The sequence below is a fragment of the Amphiura filiformis genome, unplaced genomic scaffold (genome assembly GCF_039555335.1).
Source record: "Amphiura filiformis unplaced genomic scaffold, Afil_fr2py scaffold_50, whole genome shotgun sequence".
Classification (NCBI taxonomy): Eukaryota; Metazoa; Echinodermata; class Ophiuroidea; order Amphilepidida; family Amphiuridae; genus Amphiura; species Amphiura filiformis.
The window spans coordinates 583,098-598,832 of record NW_027305514.1 but is presented as its reverse complement, the minus strand read 5'-3'; the positions used below and the strand labels follow the sequence as shown (position 1 = coordinate 598,832).

Sequence of the window (15,735 nt, the reverse complement as noted above, 5' to 3'; positions counted from 1 at the left end):
GCTAGAAGTCGAGTTGTCCGGAGGTCGAATCGTCCAAGTTCCGGTGTGTACAAAAGTCAACGAGATGGCGAAATTTATCCCTCATTTTGATGTTCAGATTTCGCCGAATTTTGGTTATGTTTATACACTTGATGATGTGAAAAGAATTATTGAGCAATACGAAACGGCTACGGTCTCGTCATTTGTAGATTACAGACGTGATGGTACATTTGGCAAGGATGCCAATGTAACAAGTAAGTTTAAGCTTAGGCTAGCCCATGAGCCTATTAAAATGCTGCAGTAAACCTTTGACGAGCCCGGTTGACGAGCGCGTATTGTAAGGATACATCGTCTCTGATTGGTTGCTGAGGCGATCTGTTGTTGCCGAGTAGAAATTTATGAATGAACTGTGCGCCGTACGCGTTGTTAGCGCCGAATTTGCAACATCACGGTAGTCGCGCTCGTCAAACTCAAAGGTTTTCTGCATTTGACTATATATTATAAGGCAGGGGTCCGCAAATAGCGGCACGCGCGCCACTTGTGGCGCGCCGTGGCTTCCCGAGTGGCTCGCGGCTACCCTGAGTAAAGATAAACACTTGTGCTGAGCATCAAATTGGTCACTTATCGCTCACTGTTCAAAATGTGACATCTACGCCCAGTGTATATGTGTGGAATAGGGAGACATGAAGTCCATGTACAAAGACCAGAATTACATTTCAAATGTACACCAAGGTATTCTTCCCCAACTATTTCACTTACCATGTCACTGTTGCCCTAAACATCTTTGAAATAAGCTTCCTTGGTTGTATTATGTCTCTGGAAATTTATTGGTCCAAATTTGTAGTCAATATCCTGAAATTATGTGTCCTGCTTGTAAGCTACACCATGCTTCAAATGGTGTTGATCAAATCTAGCTCTCAAAATGTCTGACAAAACAATCCCTAACTTTTGACCTTTCATAAAGACATGTGTTATTCTACCAATACCACACAGAACAGAGACTGTGACTATGAGGTTGATGACACATCAGCAGTTGTTCAAGCATGTGCTAATATGTGCAGGTGCATGGGTGAATGAACATGTGGACTCTCAACCAGTCTCTTGTTCAGCATGAATTGGGCTATTGACTACATGACAGTGCTATCAAGGCCTTGTGCATGTGTCTAAGGTCTGATTTTGGGTCATGTTGTGAACATATACAATGGACATGTACAGCTGAATTTGTCATGTGGATATTTAGACTTTTATCAATAAAGTAAGTACAAATTGGGGATCATATTTTTCAGATATGGAATAAGGACTTTGAGTGCATTTTAAAAGTGGTGTGTGTGTGGGAATTTTTATAACTGGTGCAGTTATCAGGTTCTGAAATATACACTCTTTGACAGCTCTCTCCGTGCCTGTTTGAATGCCTGGTTATACCATGTACCCATACACTAGGTATGGGTACATGAGACCAGGTATACGCCCAGTGTAGGGAGTCCAGTAGTTTCCCGATTTCCGAATTTGTATCTGGCAGCACGTAAAACACGCAAGAATTGTTGTATGTTTTAAACATGATTTTTATGTTCAAATGGAAAAATAAATTATGATTTGAAGAGATTAAAGATTAATCTTTCTAACTGTATGATGTTTTTTCCAAAAAAAGTTCGTATAATCCTAGATCAATGCGATAAATACGGGGTACCTTCAGAGCAACAGATTAGCAGTAGACGCATTCGCCGCCATCTTGTCACATGAGCTTCCGGATGTGACGGAGTTTTTGGATCACATCTCATTAACCCCTGACCTAGTCCAAAATCTGAGATTATTATGGGATAGACAAAAGAATTCCCCATCCGGCAATAATAAACAAATGCCCGTTGATAAAGCATGAACGGTAGTCAAAAGCAATTTCTGAGGCACCAAAATCAAGGTAATTTTTCCCGATTTTTCTTGTCAAAAGCCTTATAATTCGGTTATAAAAAGTCCATGAAACCTATATGAAACTGGTATTAGATTAAATTATAGACTTTCAAGAAGCAGTTGGCCAAGTTGCAGAGCAATCGGAGGTTGCAGTAAAATGCGAACCATGATTTTGTACGGGAGTATATCTGGTTCCATACAGCAATACGCAGTATTGCTGTCTGGTAAGCAGGTACGAATTGAGACGTTGTGAATTGAGACGTCGGAGCCGGTCAAACACAGAGGACTAGCCTACATCCCGTATCCTACTATCACTCAAACAAGCAAATCTCTTCACGAATTCACTCACCTTGCGATCCTACATCATCAGTTGAAACAAACATCTAAGTTTCCAAAAACAACTTTGTCATTCCTCAAAACTACAAGTAACTTCATTAATAAAAAATTGAAATCATACTATTACCCGTTATTGACAATTTTGTTCGATTTATGTGAACCAAAAGAACGCACGAGTCGAGTTCAGTTTACCAAAATGGTAGCTCCTGCCTCCTGGTCACCTCAGATATGACGTCAGTATCAAGCTGCTTATTAAACGGTGGATCGGATTGGCTGAAATCAACGCCACGTTTTTGACCTTACAGGGGTCAGAGATATGCATATTCATGTATGAAAACAGCGATGCGGATATAGTATCATCACCGAGAACTGAGAATTGCGACAATTTCGATGTTTGTACCGGGGAATTTCAGACACGGAGACTCCGCGGAGATTTCTACAAATTCGTCCAAAGGTAACCAAAGGGTTGGGGATCGCATTTTAACTATCACTAAATGTTTCGGAATTGAGGTCGGCTAAAAAGTAGACAGTTTCGGGGACTGTAATTGGTGTAGATGTCACATTTTGAACAGTGAGCGATAAGTGACCAATTTCATGCTCAGCACAAGTGACTATCTTTACACAGGGTAGTACTGTGGTAACATGCGAAGTACGGGGAGTGTAGCGGTGCGTTTGTAAATGCCTCCAACTGTGGAGGTGTGTGTGCCTTGTCACATTCACACTGTGGAGTCTGCTAACAACCGTGGAGCTCCACAGTTGAAGATAAGCTCAAAAATGGGGTTTTTGGGCCATAGAGGGGGGTATACCACCTGTCATTTTCTGATTAGAGCAACCTCCACAGTATGGCGGTTGCTGTGAGATTTGTGTAAAAAAATCTCCCCAGTTTGAATGTGGGTGTGTGAATCTCCCCAGTTGGAATATACACACACCTCCACATTTGGCGGCATTTACAAGAGGGGGTGTGTTAGCGGTGCATGCCATGTGCCTTGTCGGGTTGACGCCGGGTGGTAGATGTAGCGCATTTATCGGGTCTTGAGGGCAAGGATAAAAATGAAGAAGGCACACTTAATACAAGTGATATTATTTTTGTTACTTCTTTTAATCATTTCTATGATACTTAAAGAATCTGTGTAATATTTTTAAATTTTTTTTTTCACTTCCTTTGTATTTTTTTTTTTTCAATTCTGAAGTTGAGTAGAGCAGTGTCAGATGAGCTTCATAAACTAAAGACAAGAACATTTTGCATGAGGGCTTCGGAGAAATATGAGAAAAAAACACTTCAATGAATTGATATTATTTATGTTACTACTTTTTAAAATCAACTCCAGTATTTAAAGAATCTCTGTTCTTCTTGTTATGAAAATGTTTGCTTTTATTTCCGCATAGGCCCGAAGTTTGGGGTGACTTGAGAAAAAAATAAAACACACACAACTGCACTTCATAATATGTAATCATATGTTGTTACTTTTTTATTCAATAATTGTCAATATGATATTACAATACTATTAGTTACTAGTTGTCTTTTTTAACTCCCTTTCCAAATTTTATTAGATTTCAAATTAATTTTGAGACAGTAATCGACATAATAGGGACTTTGTTGCACACATTCCAGTTGGTCGCGCGACAGACACAAAACCTGTACGCACACAACTTTAATTGACCATAACTTCACTATACTTCAAGCTACTGAGCTGATTTAAAGACTGTTGGTTTTCTCTTTAAATTCTCTTTCCAGTGATACCAAGCTTGATAAGGTTCGCTTAAAAAAGGCAAAAAGTGCCGGACTCCCTACCCAGTGTCCGAAATAAGGAAAATATGGAGGTTATCCTGAGGATAACTAAAGCATAAATTCTGCTTGTCCTCAATACATTTTGATTGTCCCCAAAATGAGTCATACTTTTGGAGTAAAATATAGTGGTTGTCCAGGGGATAAGGCCCCGAACAATCGATTTTGAGTTTCCGTCACATAATTTTTGAAAACAAGTGAGGTAACTTTTTCATTATTCATTATTCATTATTTTCGTGACTTTCATTATATGACAAAATGCGAGTGTAAAACACGTTGTTATTTACCGCTCACTCACTCAAGGGATGTTTAACCAAAGATATAAACTTGCAAAGAGGCTGCATGGTCAAAATTGATACCAATTCCTTTCTTTTTACTATTATTTTTCTTATTTATTTATATATTTTGTGTGATTTAAGTACAAATTATCCAGTTGACGTTGACATGCGATATCGTCCACTGCATGACAGTATGACCACTGTCGCATATCTTAATTGATATGTACATGACAAATCTTTAATACAAACGTCAGCAAAGTCCCATCAAATTGAAATCAAAATACGAAACAATTGCAATTCATGAATTGGCAAAAATGATAAGTTTTTATTTTTATTTTTCGAAAATCGCAATAATGAATTCAAGTGCGGGCCCGAAAATGAAGTGCGGGCGGGCGACGGGAAACTCAAAATCGACTTTGCCAGGCCTAAGTACAGATCAAAATATGGTTGTCCCCAGTGATTTTTGGACAAGAGGACAAGAGGATAAGTGCTTATTTCGAACACTGTCTACGCCAATTAAAGTTGTTTTCTTTAAACTTCTGTGGTCCGGGACCGGGTACGCGCTGGTGAATTGCGATCGCGTAGAAGTGACAAGGTCGCCTACTACGTGCGCGCCGAAGACCAATGGGTCAGCCGGCTTGTTGTCAAGTGCATTGATCAGCGCAGCCAATCAGCGTTTCACGATTGTTTATTGCTTTTGTGTTTACGCTCGTGTACGCGATACGCACAGGCACGACCACGGAAGTTTAAAGAAAACCACTTTACAGTCCCCGAAACTGTCTACTGTCCACTTGTACAAAGTAAATAGACCTCGGAAACTGGAGGTATGAGAATAACTATTTCAGTGCAATGTTTCTTTGGCGCGCCAACTGCTGCGCGATTTGTGCACCACGCTCCGTGGAGTCTCCGTGGAGTCTCCGTGTCTGAAATTTTGAAGTCCTGTGTAAACTTGCAATATCGTACATACTGAATCAGAAAAGCTACTAGAATGTTTCGGGACCCTGTAGGTAAATTTGTCTCTAATAAACGGCCCTTTAATAAGGTAAACCAGGTAAAAAATAAGGGCCCACCCAAAATGAATTTGTTTATGTAAAGTTCCCTGGGCACTTATTGGAATGAATACGGTAGGCCTACAATGAGCATGCACAGCACCCTCGTTCAGCTGGAATAAATTCTTGAAATTTGGCTCTCTGAGTATAGTTTACAAATGATAAGCTTTGGAGGTGCATAACATCTTGCGCCATCATCATCCCAACCTACATTTTGCAATTTTTGTCTCGCTTGATAAGGCAGGAGACTATATAATCACTTTTCCGTATGTAGGGGTGTGCGTGCGTGCGTGTGTGTGTGTGTGTGTGTGTGTGTGTGACAAATTTGATTAAAGTTTTGGTTTTCTCGGAGACTAGGAGTCGACGTTTCTCAAACTTGGTGGGTGGGTGCATCTTGACCCGAGACAAAACCGGTTTGTATTGGTTAGTGGGTCAAGGTCACTGAGGTCCTCTAGAGGTCATCTGAGGTCAAATTAGTAAAAACTGTCGGATGGGCATGAAACTTGGTAGGTACAGTCAACATTTCAAGCCAAATTTTTAGAAGGTCATTTCAAGGTCACCAGGGGTCATCTGAGGTCAAATTAGTAAAACTGTCGGATGGGCATGAAACTTGGTGGGTACAGTCAACATTTAAAGCCAAATTTTTGGAAGGTCATTTCGGGGTCACCAGGGGTCATCTGAGGTCAACTTAGTAAAAACTATCGGATGTGCATGAAACTTGGTGGGTACAGTCAACATTTAAAGCCAAATTTTTGGAAGGTCATTTCGAGGTCACCAGGGGTCATCTGAGGTCAAATTAGTAAAAACTGTCGGATGGGCATGAAACTTAGTGGGTACAGTCAACATTTAGGGCCAACTTTGTGGAAGGTCATTTCGGGGTCACCAGGGTCATCTGAGGTCAACTTAGTAAAAACTATCGGATGTGCATGAAACTTGGTGGGTACAGTCACATTTAAAGCCAAATTTTTGGAAGGTCATTTCGAGGTCACCAGGGGTCATCTGAGGTCAAATTAGTAAAAACTGTCGATGGGCATGAAACTTGGTGGGTACAGTCAACATTTAAAGCCAAATTTTTGGAAGATCATTTCGAGGCCACCAGGGGTCATCTGAGGTCAAATTAGTAAAAACTGTCGTGTGGGTATGAAACTTAGTGGATACAGTCAACATTTAGAGCCAAAGTTTTGGAAGGTCATTTCAGGGTCACCAGGGGTCAAATTAGTAACAACTGTTGCATGGGCATGAGACTTGGTGGGCACAGTCACCATCAGCCAGATAATCGTGCCTAGCCAATAACCGCCAAATTCATTTACCTCTACCAAAAGTAATCACAAAAGCAGGCGGTTGCGAAAGCAGGCGAGACTCGTGGTTCGAGAACCGCCTTGTTTGAAGTACCAGTACCAAATGGTTACATCACAAAAACCAAGAAAAAGATCTTGATGGCGCACAAAACAGCAATTCTGATGTTTTGATTTCACAACTGAGGTGGTGGAAGGGGTGGAGTTAAAAGGGGCTGAGGGGGCTCAAAATGGTGGCTCTCCATCCATAGTCCCCTGTAGTAAATGTCATTTCATGGAGGGGGGCTCAAGGCCCAGGGGAGATGGGCTTTGACTGGGGCTCAAGCCCACCTCTCCCTCCCCCTCTGGTTACGCCCTGATGGCTGTCCATGTGACGAGATCTCATGCATGGTTTGAATAAGTTGAATATGACTCTGAACAAACATTCTTAACCTACTAATTTGCAGCTGTAGGAAAAAGAGTCTGCTGGAATACCTTGCACAGGGGAACATCAAGTATAGGACTAGCAGGAGCAATAAAGTATGACGGAATACCATACTTAAGAGTAGGCACAAAAATTTTGGAATGCCATCATGGGAAGGATTGGAAAGAAGCACAAAAGAAGAGGAAGAAAGAGAAGATAAAACAGGTTTGTTTGTTTGTTTTAAAATCTTATATCATTTCAGGTCAATCAACAATAGTGAAATACAGATCCAAAGAGAATCCGTTCATCAGTTTTTCCCATGTGAAGCGACAATAATTTGTTTTTAATTAACCATTTATTAGAACTTTGCAGAGTAGTGCTAAGATTCTCACAATTTTTTTCTGGGTCTTCAGCAGAGTTTGGCATATCATTAACATAACATAGAAATAAAAGAGGCCCTAAGATACTACCCTGAGGTACCCTGCATGTTATGGTAAAGGGGTCAGACTCAACCCTATTGATGTTTAAAACAATCTGCTTTCTCTAAGAAAAATAAGAATGAAACCAAGGCATTTATTTTACACTCATAGCCGCGGAACTTTATTGCACAGTATTTGGTGATCTACACTGTTGAACGCCTTCTGGATGTCCTATAAATCATCCCTAGTAACTGGGGGCTGTTTGCTTTCTAATATGATCTTGCAAATGAATGAGGCAGGTGTCAGCTGAATATGATTCCCCAAAACCAGACTGAAATTGATTATAAAGAAGTTTGTTTTCATTCAACCAAGTAATTGGTCTATTGAGTAAAAACTGATTTCTCTAATCTTTGAAACAACAGAAAGAATATTACTGAACATGTTCTTCAGGACTGTTATTGAAAATAAAGACGAATTTCATAGTTCTAGTCCAATAAAACAGCACTTACTGTGGACGTTTCAAATTCTGTTAGATTTCTTTATCAACACTGATGTTGTTGTGACGACCTTCTGTGTACAACTTGTTGTTGCTTAGCAACTTGGTTGCCAGTTGGTTTCTTGAAGAGATTGTCAAATACGAAATATGAACAGAGACGAGGGGCAATACAACCTAACTCACGTATTTGACAATCTCCTGAAGAAACCAACTGGCAACCAAGTTGCTAAGCAACAACAAGTTGTACACAGAAGGTCGTCACAACAACATCAGTGTTGATAAAGAAATCTAACAGAATTTGAAACGTCCACAGTCAGTGCTGTTTTATTGGACTAGAACTATGAAATTTGTCTTTATTAAAAGAAAGAATACTCACTGACCTGTAATTTCCAGCATCAAGTCTGCTTGTAAATTGCGGTAACTTTTGCAAGTTTCATTTCATTGGAAAAATGTCAAATCTCAAGGAAAAGTTATACCTGTGATATGGGACTTTTAATTACCTCCGCTGCATCTTTTATAAACCGAGCAGGGATTCCATCGAGACCGGTCCGGTACTTTTATTTATGTCCAGACTTTGAATCTCATTGAGAACAAATTTTTCACTGACCTCTTTGAAGTTCGAAAGAATCAGGAATAATCATATTGGTTCTTAAACTTCTCTGATTCAACATCATAAAGACTTTAGGTGTTTATCTGAGTAAAAAAATTGTTAAAATGATCAGCAACATCTTTTTTGTCATGGCATTTTATTCCATTGGTTCAATATATAAAATCAAACAAAATTTCCTATGGCACGGGCAAAAGGACATCTACTGGACAACAGATTTTCCCTTAGGGACTGTTCACAAACACTTGTTAGGGGGGGGGGCCTGATGCAAAAAGGGGGTCCTTAAAATTTTTGACCCTCCTTAGGGGGGTTGTGAAAAAAATGATCACAAATTTTCCATTGAGTTTATGTGCTTTTCCATGGGGTTGACCCATAATTTTCATGTCAAAAAAATTTGTATGCCTCCACCGCGAGGTTTACTCTTTTTGCAATGTCCGTGTTTCCGTGCTTCCGTCCGGATGCTGTATCTCAGGCATGGATGGGGGGATTGACTTCAGATTTTCAAGATAGGTTGGTCATGGTCAAAACCTCTGGATACTTTTTTTTGGGTGGGGTTCAAGGTCATACAAAAATGTATACTGAGGTCAAAGGTCATTTGAGGTCAAACAAGGTAAATTTGTAAATTTGGTCTCATATGAACAGTTCAAATCCTATTGCAACCAAACTTGAGTCATCCAGGGGTCATCTGAGGTCAAATTAGTAAAAACTGTCATATGGGCATGAAACTTGGTGGGTACAGTCAACATTTAGAGCCAAATTTTTGGAAGGTCATTTTGGGGTCATCCAAGGTCATCCAGGGGTCATCTAAGATCAAATTAGTACAAACTGTCGTATGGGCAGGAAACTTGGTGGGCACAGTCAACATATAGAGCCACATTTTTGGATGGTCATTTTGAGGTCACCAGGGGTCATCCAGAGGTCATGTGAGGTCAAATTAGAACTGTCATGGGCATGAGTGCCACATCACTCCCTTTGGTGGAGGCATCACGGTCGACGCTAAAGCGCCGAAACCGTGACACCCGAGAACCATGGTCCATCAAGTTGAGGTCAGAAAAGGGGGCCTCGTGATGAAATGTTTTTGCATCAGGCCCCCCTAACAAGTGTTTGTGAATGGTCCCTTATGTAATTTATGTTGCACCCTAAAAGCAACACATTTTGATATAGTTCCAATTTTTTCATTATACTTTTCAAATTTTTTCCGCCAGTTTTTCTTTACTAATTCTTTTTGCCGCCCCTTGGTGTGCCGCCCCTTCGTTTTGGCCACCCCATGCTTTTACCCTGGGGGGCTGGCGCCCCCAAAGCCCCCCAAAATATGTGCATGTTTTTAGTTACACAATTTGAGAATCAAAGTTCAGACATGCACATTGTGATGTATACATTTTCTATTATCATGATTACTACTAGTAGCTGCCTGTTGATGCCAATGGATGTGTTCAGAAGAAATCACGGAAGCCCATCCAAGGTACTAAAAAATTGGACTGTCCAGCACGTCTGATAGTGAGAGAGGTTATAAAGTTCCCTGAATTCAAGGTATGTGGATAGTTTTCTGTCCAGAATTTTCTATCACACAGGTCTGACAATATGAAATGAGTAAAATTATCTTTAAATTGCAGGCATAAGGTGGTACTACACCCCTTGATAAATTTGTGACTATTTTTGCATTTTCTCAAAAATGTATATTATAGGGCAAATAATCCAGCATTTCAGTGATTCAACACAAGCGGTGCTTATTTATGATAAGGAAAGAGGTACCGCTAGGATGTACCTGATTTGTTAACATAAATATATATAATGTGACATGATCAAGGGGAATTAGTCGCATGTCGGCCCTGGTCGAATGAGTTTTACACATGTTTCTGAAGAGGACATTTAGAGCTTTCAAAAACTGAAAAGCCCATGTTGATTCAACTTTTCTTTGTGAAGTTACATCAATTTATCAATCGCTGAAAACAATATAAAACAAAAGAATTTGAACACTTTCTTTGCCAATATCTCAAAATCAATATTAGTGACATCCGACTCATTTCCCTTGATCATGTCACATACATTGTATAATGAACCACTTGTCTTGAATCACTGAAATTTCAGTGAAGAAATCGGATTCCTTGCCCCTTATATAACGTTTGTTACCAGTGTGTAGTTATTTTTTGAGAAAAATGCAAAATTAGTCAAAAAATGAGTAGGTGGAGGGGGGGGTGGGGGTGTGTGTGTTGGGGGGGTGATAATGTAAGGGGTTAGCATTTTTTAAAAGGAAAAAAGAAGAGTTTATAAAATTAAAATCAATTAAAAAAGGGTCTGTATTTTAAAATAAATATCCTTATTTCAATTTTCATCAATTTATAATTATCTTGAAGTAAAAATTATGAGTTCATTTTTAGTTGATAATGGCCCAACTATGACTGAATTAATTAAATTTAATTGAACGACCCAAATGGTAATTTTTAAATATCTACCATATAAAGAGTAAAATAAGTACCATACTTCTCATAAATTCCTGAATTATATAGGTAACTGATAATACCGAATCGAGGAGGAAAACATCATCCACAAAGCTTCGGGAGTCTTTAGGTGAACCAAATCCTCCCAAGGGCGAGCGGCGATTCTACATTTACCTGCCAACAAGTGAAGACCATGGAAATACCCATGATACCGGAGAGGTACTGTTTGATTCTGCTGTCCACATTGTATAATTAGTTTTAATTACCGTACATATTTCGTCATTTTCCCAAAGGGGGGCGTTTAGAACGAAAATTCACATTAAAATCATTAGGTAAACTTAAAACTTGCGCTAAAATGACGAACTATGAACTAGAAACACTGACTTCTGGTTCACTTCCGGGTTTCCAATCCAGATTTTCGCCAAAAAGGGATGCTGTTATCGACCATGTGAGCAACTTGGTAATCTTACTACACAAGATAGCATGGAAATATCGGCATTTTTTAAACATCTTGGTTGAAAAAAGTGGTGGGGGCGTTTATTTGAGAGGGGGCGACTATTTGACGAAATACGGTAGTTTTGTTTTGGAAACTTCTGCAGTTTCTACAGCATATTGACTCAAACCGCTCACAGAAGTATCCTGCGCTTTCTTGAGCCACTTCCGGTCCTGCCGGGACTCAAACTCAAGACCCTGGGATTAGAAGGCGAGCGTGTTAGTGTCTAGACCAAACGAGGACTTCCCCGTCAGGTCTATAACACTAACACACTTTGTAAAGCGTGTCCTCATGCCTTACTTCCTGGACTCACTGCCAGCCATTATATGAATGCCTAACCCCTTCTGATGGATGGCCACTGCTGCCACCATTTCTGTCTCAAACGGCTCACAGAAGTACTCTGCACCTTCACGGGCCACTTCTGGTCCTGCCAAGGCTTGAACCCATGACTCTAGTGCAGTGTCCGAAATAAGGAAAATATGGAGGTTGTCCCGAGGATAACCAAAGCATAAATTCTGCTTGTCCTCAAAACATTTTGGTTATCCCCATAATGTGTCATATTTTAGAGGTAAAGTATAGTGGTTGTCCAGGGGATAAGTACATAGCTCAATATGGTTGTCCCCAGTGATTTTTGGACAAGAGGATAAGTGCTTATTTCGAACACTGCTCTAGTGTATAGACCAAAAGAGGACTTTCCCATCAGGTTTATAACACTAACTCACTTATGCCTCCGTGACAATATTTCTCAACATCATCTGCAAACTTATGACAAAGATTTCGTGAATGGAATTAAAGATTCTTGAAAACTAGTTGTCAGCCTGCTACGCTAATTGCCTAAGTCATTTTTTGTAATTTTGTGAACAAAGAACAAAATGGGGTTCAAGCATACATCAGTTATATGTATAATCACCCTAATTATCTTGGATTATTCCCTTTCATTTGTATCATTATCATTTGTTCTTGTGCAAAGATTGGTGAATAAATATGTTTAAAAGCATGCTTGAACCATATTTTGTTTGTTGTTCTCAAAATTACAAAAAATGACTTGGGCAAAAAGCGTAGCAGGCTGACGATATGGTAATGTTGTGGTACTTTTTTCTCAGCTCAGATTTCTCTGATTTCTCAGCCCCCCCTCCTGGCAGAGCTCTTGCCCCCTAAGTAAAAACCCAAAATTATGTTCTTTACATCATGATTTTCATCCTTTTCATTCTACAGGACGATGGTGTTCGTCAACGTTTGGACAAAAGAGTGATTGATAAAATTCATGAAGTGGTGGGGAGCTTTGACGTCAGCACAGTTCATGAGATGAAGCTTATAATAGAAATGTTTGTTAAGGAAAAACTTAATTTAGACACGCATGAAAAGAATCGACGATTTTTTCCACGTGACTCTGATATAAGGTAACATTTTATTTTGCATTAATGATTGCATTAGCATGATACGTACCTTTTTGCTTGAGTTAGCTTGAAATTCCCTTGGACAAGGAACTCACTGCTAATTTGTCTCGTTGTAACCCGTACGAAACTCAGGGAGCTGATCCTGGTTGCGATGGCTACTTGTGGAATGTCTAGGGTGTACGCTCTTGAAGCAGCAAAGTCCCTGAATTGTTGTTGAATGGTTTGTGGAATGATGTGGGACCGTAGTGGTCAGCGACAACCTGTAAAGTGTGCTGAGGCTTGTGGATCAACGTCTAGAGGTGCCTGTGCGTAGCGCACTATAAATCACGGCGCTTTTTTTTTGTTGCTCCGAAAAGCAGTTTACCGACTGCTCTGCATAGCATTAATCATACGTCAGTCATACTAGATGAGAAATCATGTTGAATGAATCAAATAAAAATAATAACACACAGGCCTTCATTTTTATCCCCTGGCTTTAGCCATGAGGGGGATATTGCGATAGTGTATTCCTTCTGTATGTGTGTTCCATTTTGGTTAGGTTTTGCCTTTCGCCAATTTTCTAGGAGACTAGGTGTCGCACGTTTCTCAAACTTGGTGGGTGGGTGCATCCGAGACAGAACCGGTTTGTATTGGTTAGTGGGTCAAGGTCACTGAGGTCATCTGAGGTCAAATTAGTAAAAACTGTCGGATGGGCATGAAACTTGTTGGGTACAGTCAACATTTAAAGCCAAATTTTTGGAAGGTCATTTAGAGGTCACCAGGGGTCATCTGAGGTCAAATTAGTAAAAACTGTCGTATGGGCATGAAACTTGGTGGGTACAGTCTAAATTTAGAGCCAAATTTTTGGAAGGTCATTTTGGGGTCACCAGGGGTCATCTGAGGTCAAATTAGTAAAAACTGTAGGATGGGCACGAAACCGCCCAGCCAGGGGGATCGCGTGGTTTGAGAACCGCCTATTTTTGAAAATTGCAGGAGCTCTGTTAATCATTCTTCTGAGTTTACTAATGTGCTCAACAAGGAGCTCAATCTTTTAATATCTGTATTTTAAAAACATAGTGATTCAAGTAGTGAGGAGCTCAGCAAATCATACTCCTGAAATGTTGTTAAGGAGAGCTGTAGGAGCTCTGGTGCGATTGAGCTCCTCAAAAATGAAGGTCTGAATAAAACAGCACTGTTACTTGGGGCATTATGAATAAAAATTCCTCAATGCGCCTCACATATTAGCCAACAATATAATCAGAATTATACATATCATAGCAAAATTATTTGATTACAGATTACACAATTTAAAAATGGTTTAAAAATTCAAATAAATATATAGGTTTAAAATCAGCACATAAACATACAATATCATGCTTAAAAGGGGTTACAACAGACCAGCTGCTAAAAATACACATTAATAATAAAAACACAACTATTAAAAAATGAAATAAAGACACAAGGATGTAAGGCCCACCAACAAGTGCCCAGCAGGCCAGTCAGTGCACCTCACATACGATATATACCATATATAGCACCGGAAAACACACACTATGGACCACAATGGCCTCATGCCAATGACATAGTTCAACAACCTTAATTAAACAATCATAGTGCAAAATTTGGCCTCAAGTTTCAGAGTATGAGTTTTTGTACCCAAATTGTCAAAGGTCATTCAATGAATGTGCAAATGTATTGGGGTTAAAGAACTGTGCCTTGATAGATGAGCATGTTGTGGATGCTAGTGACACAGAGAAACTCCCACACAATGATGCCATGCAGGTACAGAACCCCACAATAACCCAAGCAAAAATCCACCCCAACTAGAACTAAGTAACATCTACCAAATTATGCAAAGTTTCAATCAAATTGGTAACTCAGCAAACACCATGTATTACGAGGTAATAAACTCCACACGGTCACAACCACATCATGTCATGTAAAAATTTCTGTGTGCAAGTTAACAAAAGCTTAACAAAGTCAATCAAATCACATCAATTATAATTAGAGATAAAAAGAATTTATCGCGTCTGATGTCACTGTCAATTACGATCCTTGATTGTTTTACACAGGTTAATAGCGCGTAAAAGGAAGACCAATCTATCTGGTGCTGATCGGAGTAAAGGAATAGCAGCAAATGGCGAAAAATTATGTACATTTATGGCAAAAAGCAGATTTTTTAGGCATTGTTGACATGGTGCCTTCGTGAAAGAAAGTTTCCTACTATAAAGACCAAACTTTTGAGATTGTTTGCATGTTTGAAGGTGCAAAATTAACAATAAGGCGCCCGGTTATACCGCCGCATTCAGCAAGTCATCATCACGACACTTGTAAACAAACCTTGCTCGAATCTGATTGACAGATGACGTCAGACGCGATAAAATCTTTTTATCTCTGTCTTTAATTATAAACACAAAACTTTCTCAATAATATCAACCATCATAACAGAGTGGTGAAACACACACAACTGCACCCCAACACAAAGGCTGATGTAACAGGTCAAAAATTTGTAAAGCAATTTGCCATTTGCATCCCTTTCCTAAGTTTTAAGTGGGAATATATGAGATGAGTGTATACACTTAATTATATTACTTGCAGGTATCATATGAACATGGCACGAAAGGCTCTGGGGCTGGGCATACACGCTAATGGCCAAGACAGTGGCGTAGCCAGCACTTTTTCAGAGGGTGGGCAAAGGGCGGGCAAGACAAAAGGGGGGCAAAAAAGTACAAAAAAGGCCTAAAAAGCGTAAATATCAGGGCGGCCAGCATCCCACAGAGAGGGTAAGAGTTCTCGAAGAGCGGTCAGCTGCGCCCCTTTGCCCACCTTTGGCTAAGCCACTGGACCAAGCCAACCTTCAGTTGTTGATTGCTGC

General features: G+C 39.8%; 1 protein-coding gene across 1 annotated transcript; it reads left to right on the top strand.

The window, feature by feature from the left end:
* Nucleotides 1–15,735, top strand: LOC140144353 (calcium-responsive transcription factor-like). The gene is made up of 6 exons (XM_072166178.1): nucleotides 1–233; nucleotides 7,075–7,256; nucleotides 9,961–10,083; nucleotides 11,061–11,210; nucleotides 12,700–12,884; nucleotides 15,459–15,735. Exons 1-6 carry the CDS (start codon nucleotides 65–67, stop codon nucleotides 15,601–15,603), a joined length of 954 nt encoding a protein of 317 aa, XP_072022279.1. The 5' UTR covers nucleotides 1–64; the 3' UTR covers nucleotides 15,604–15,735.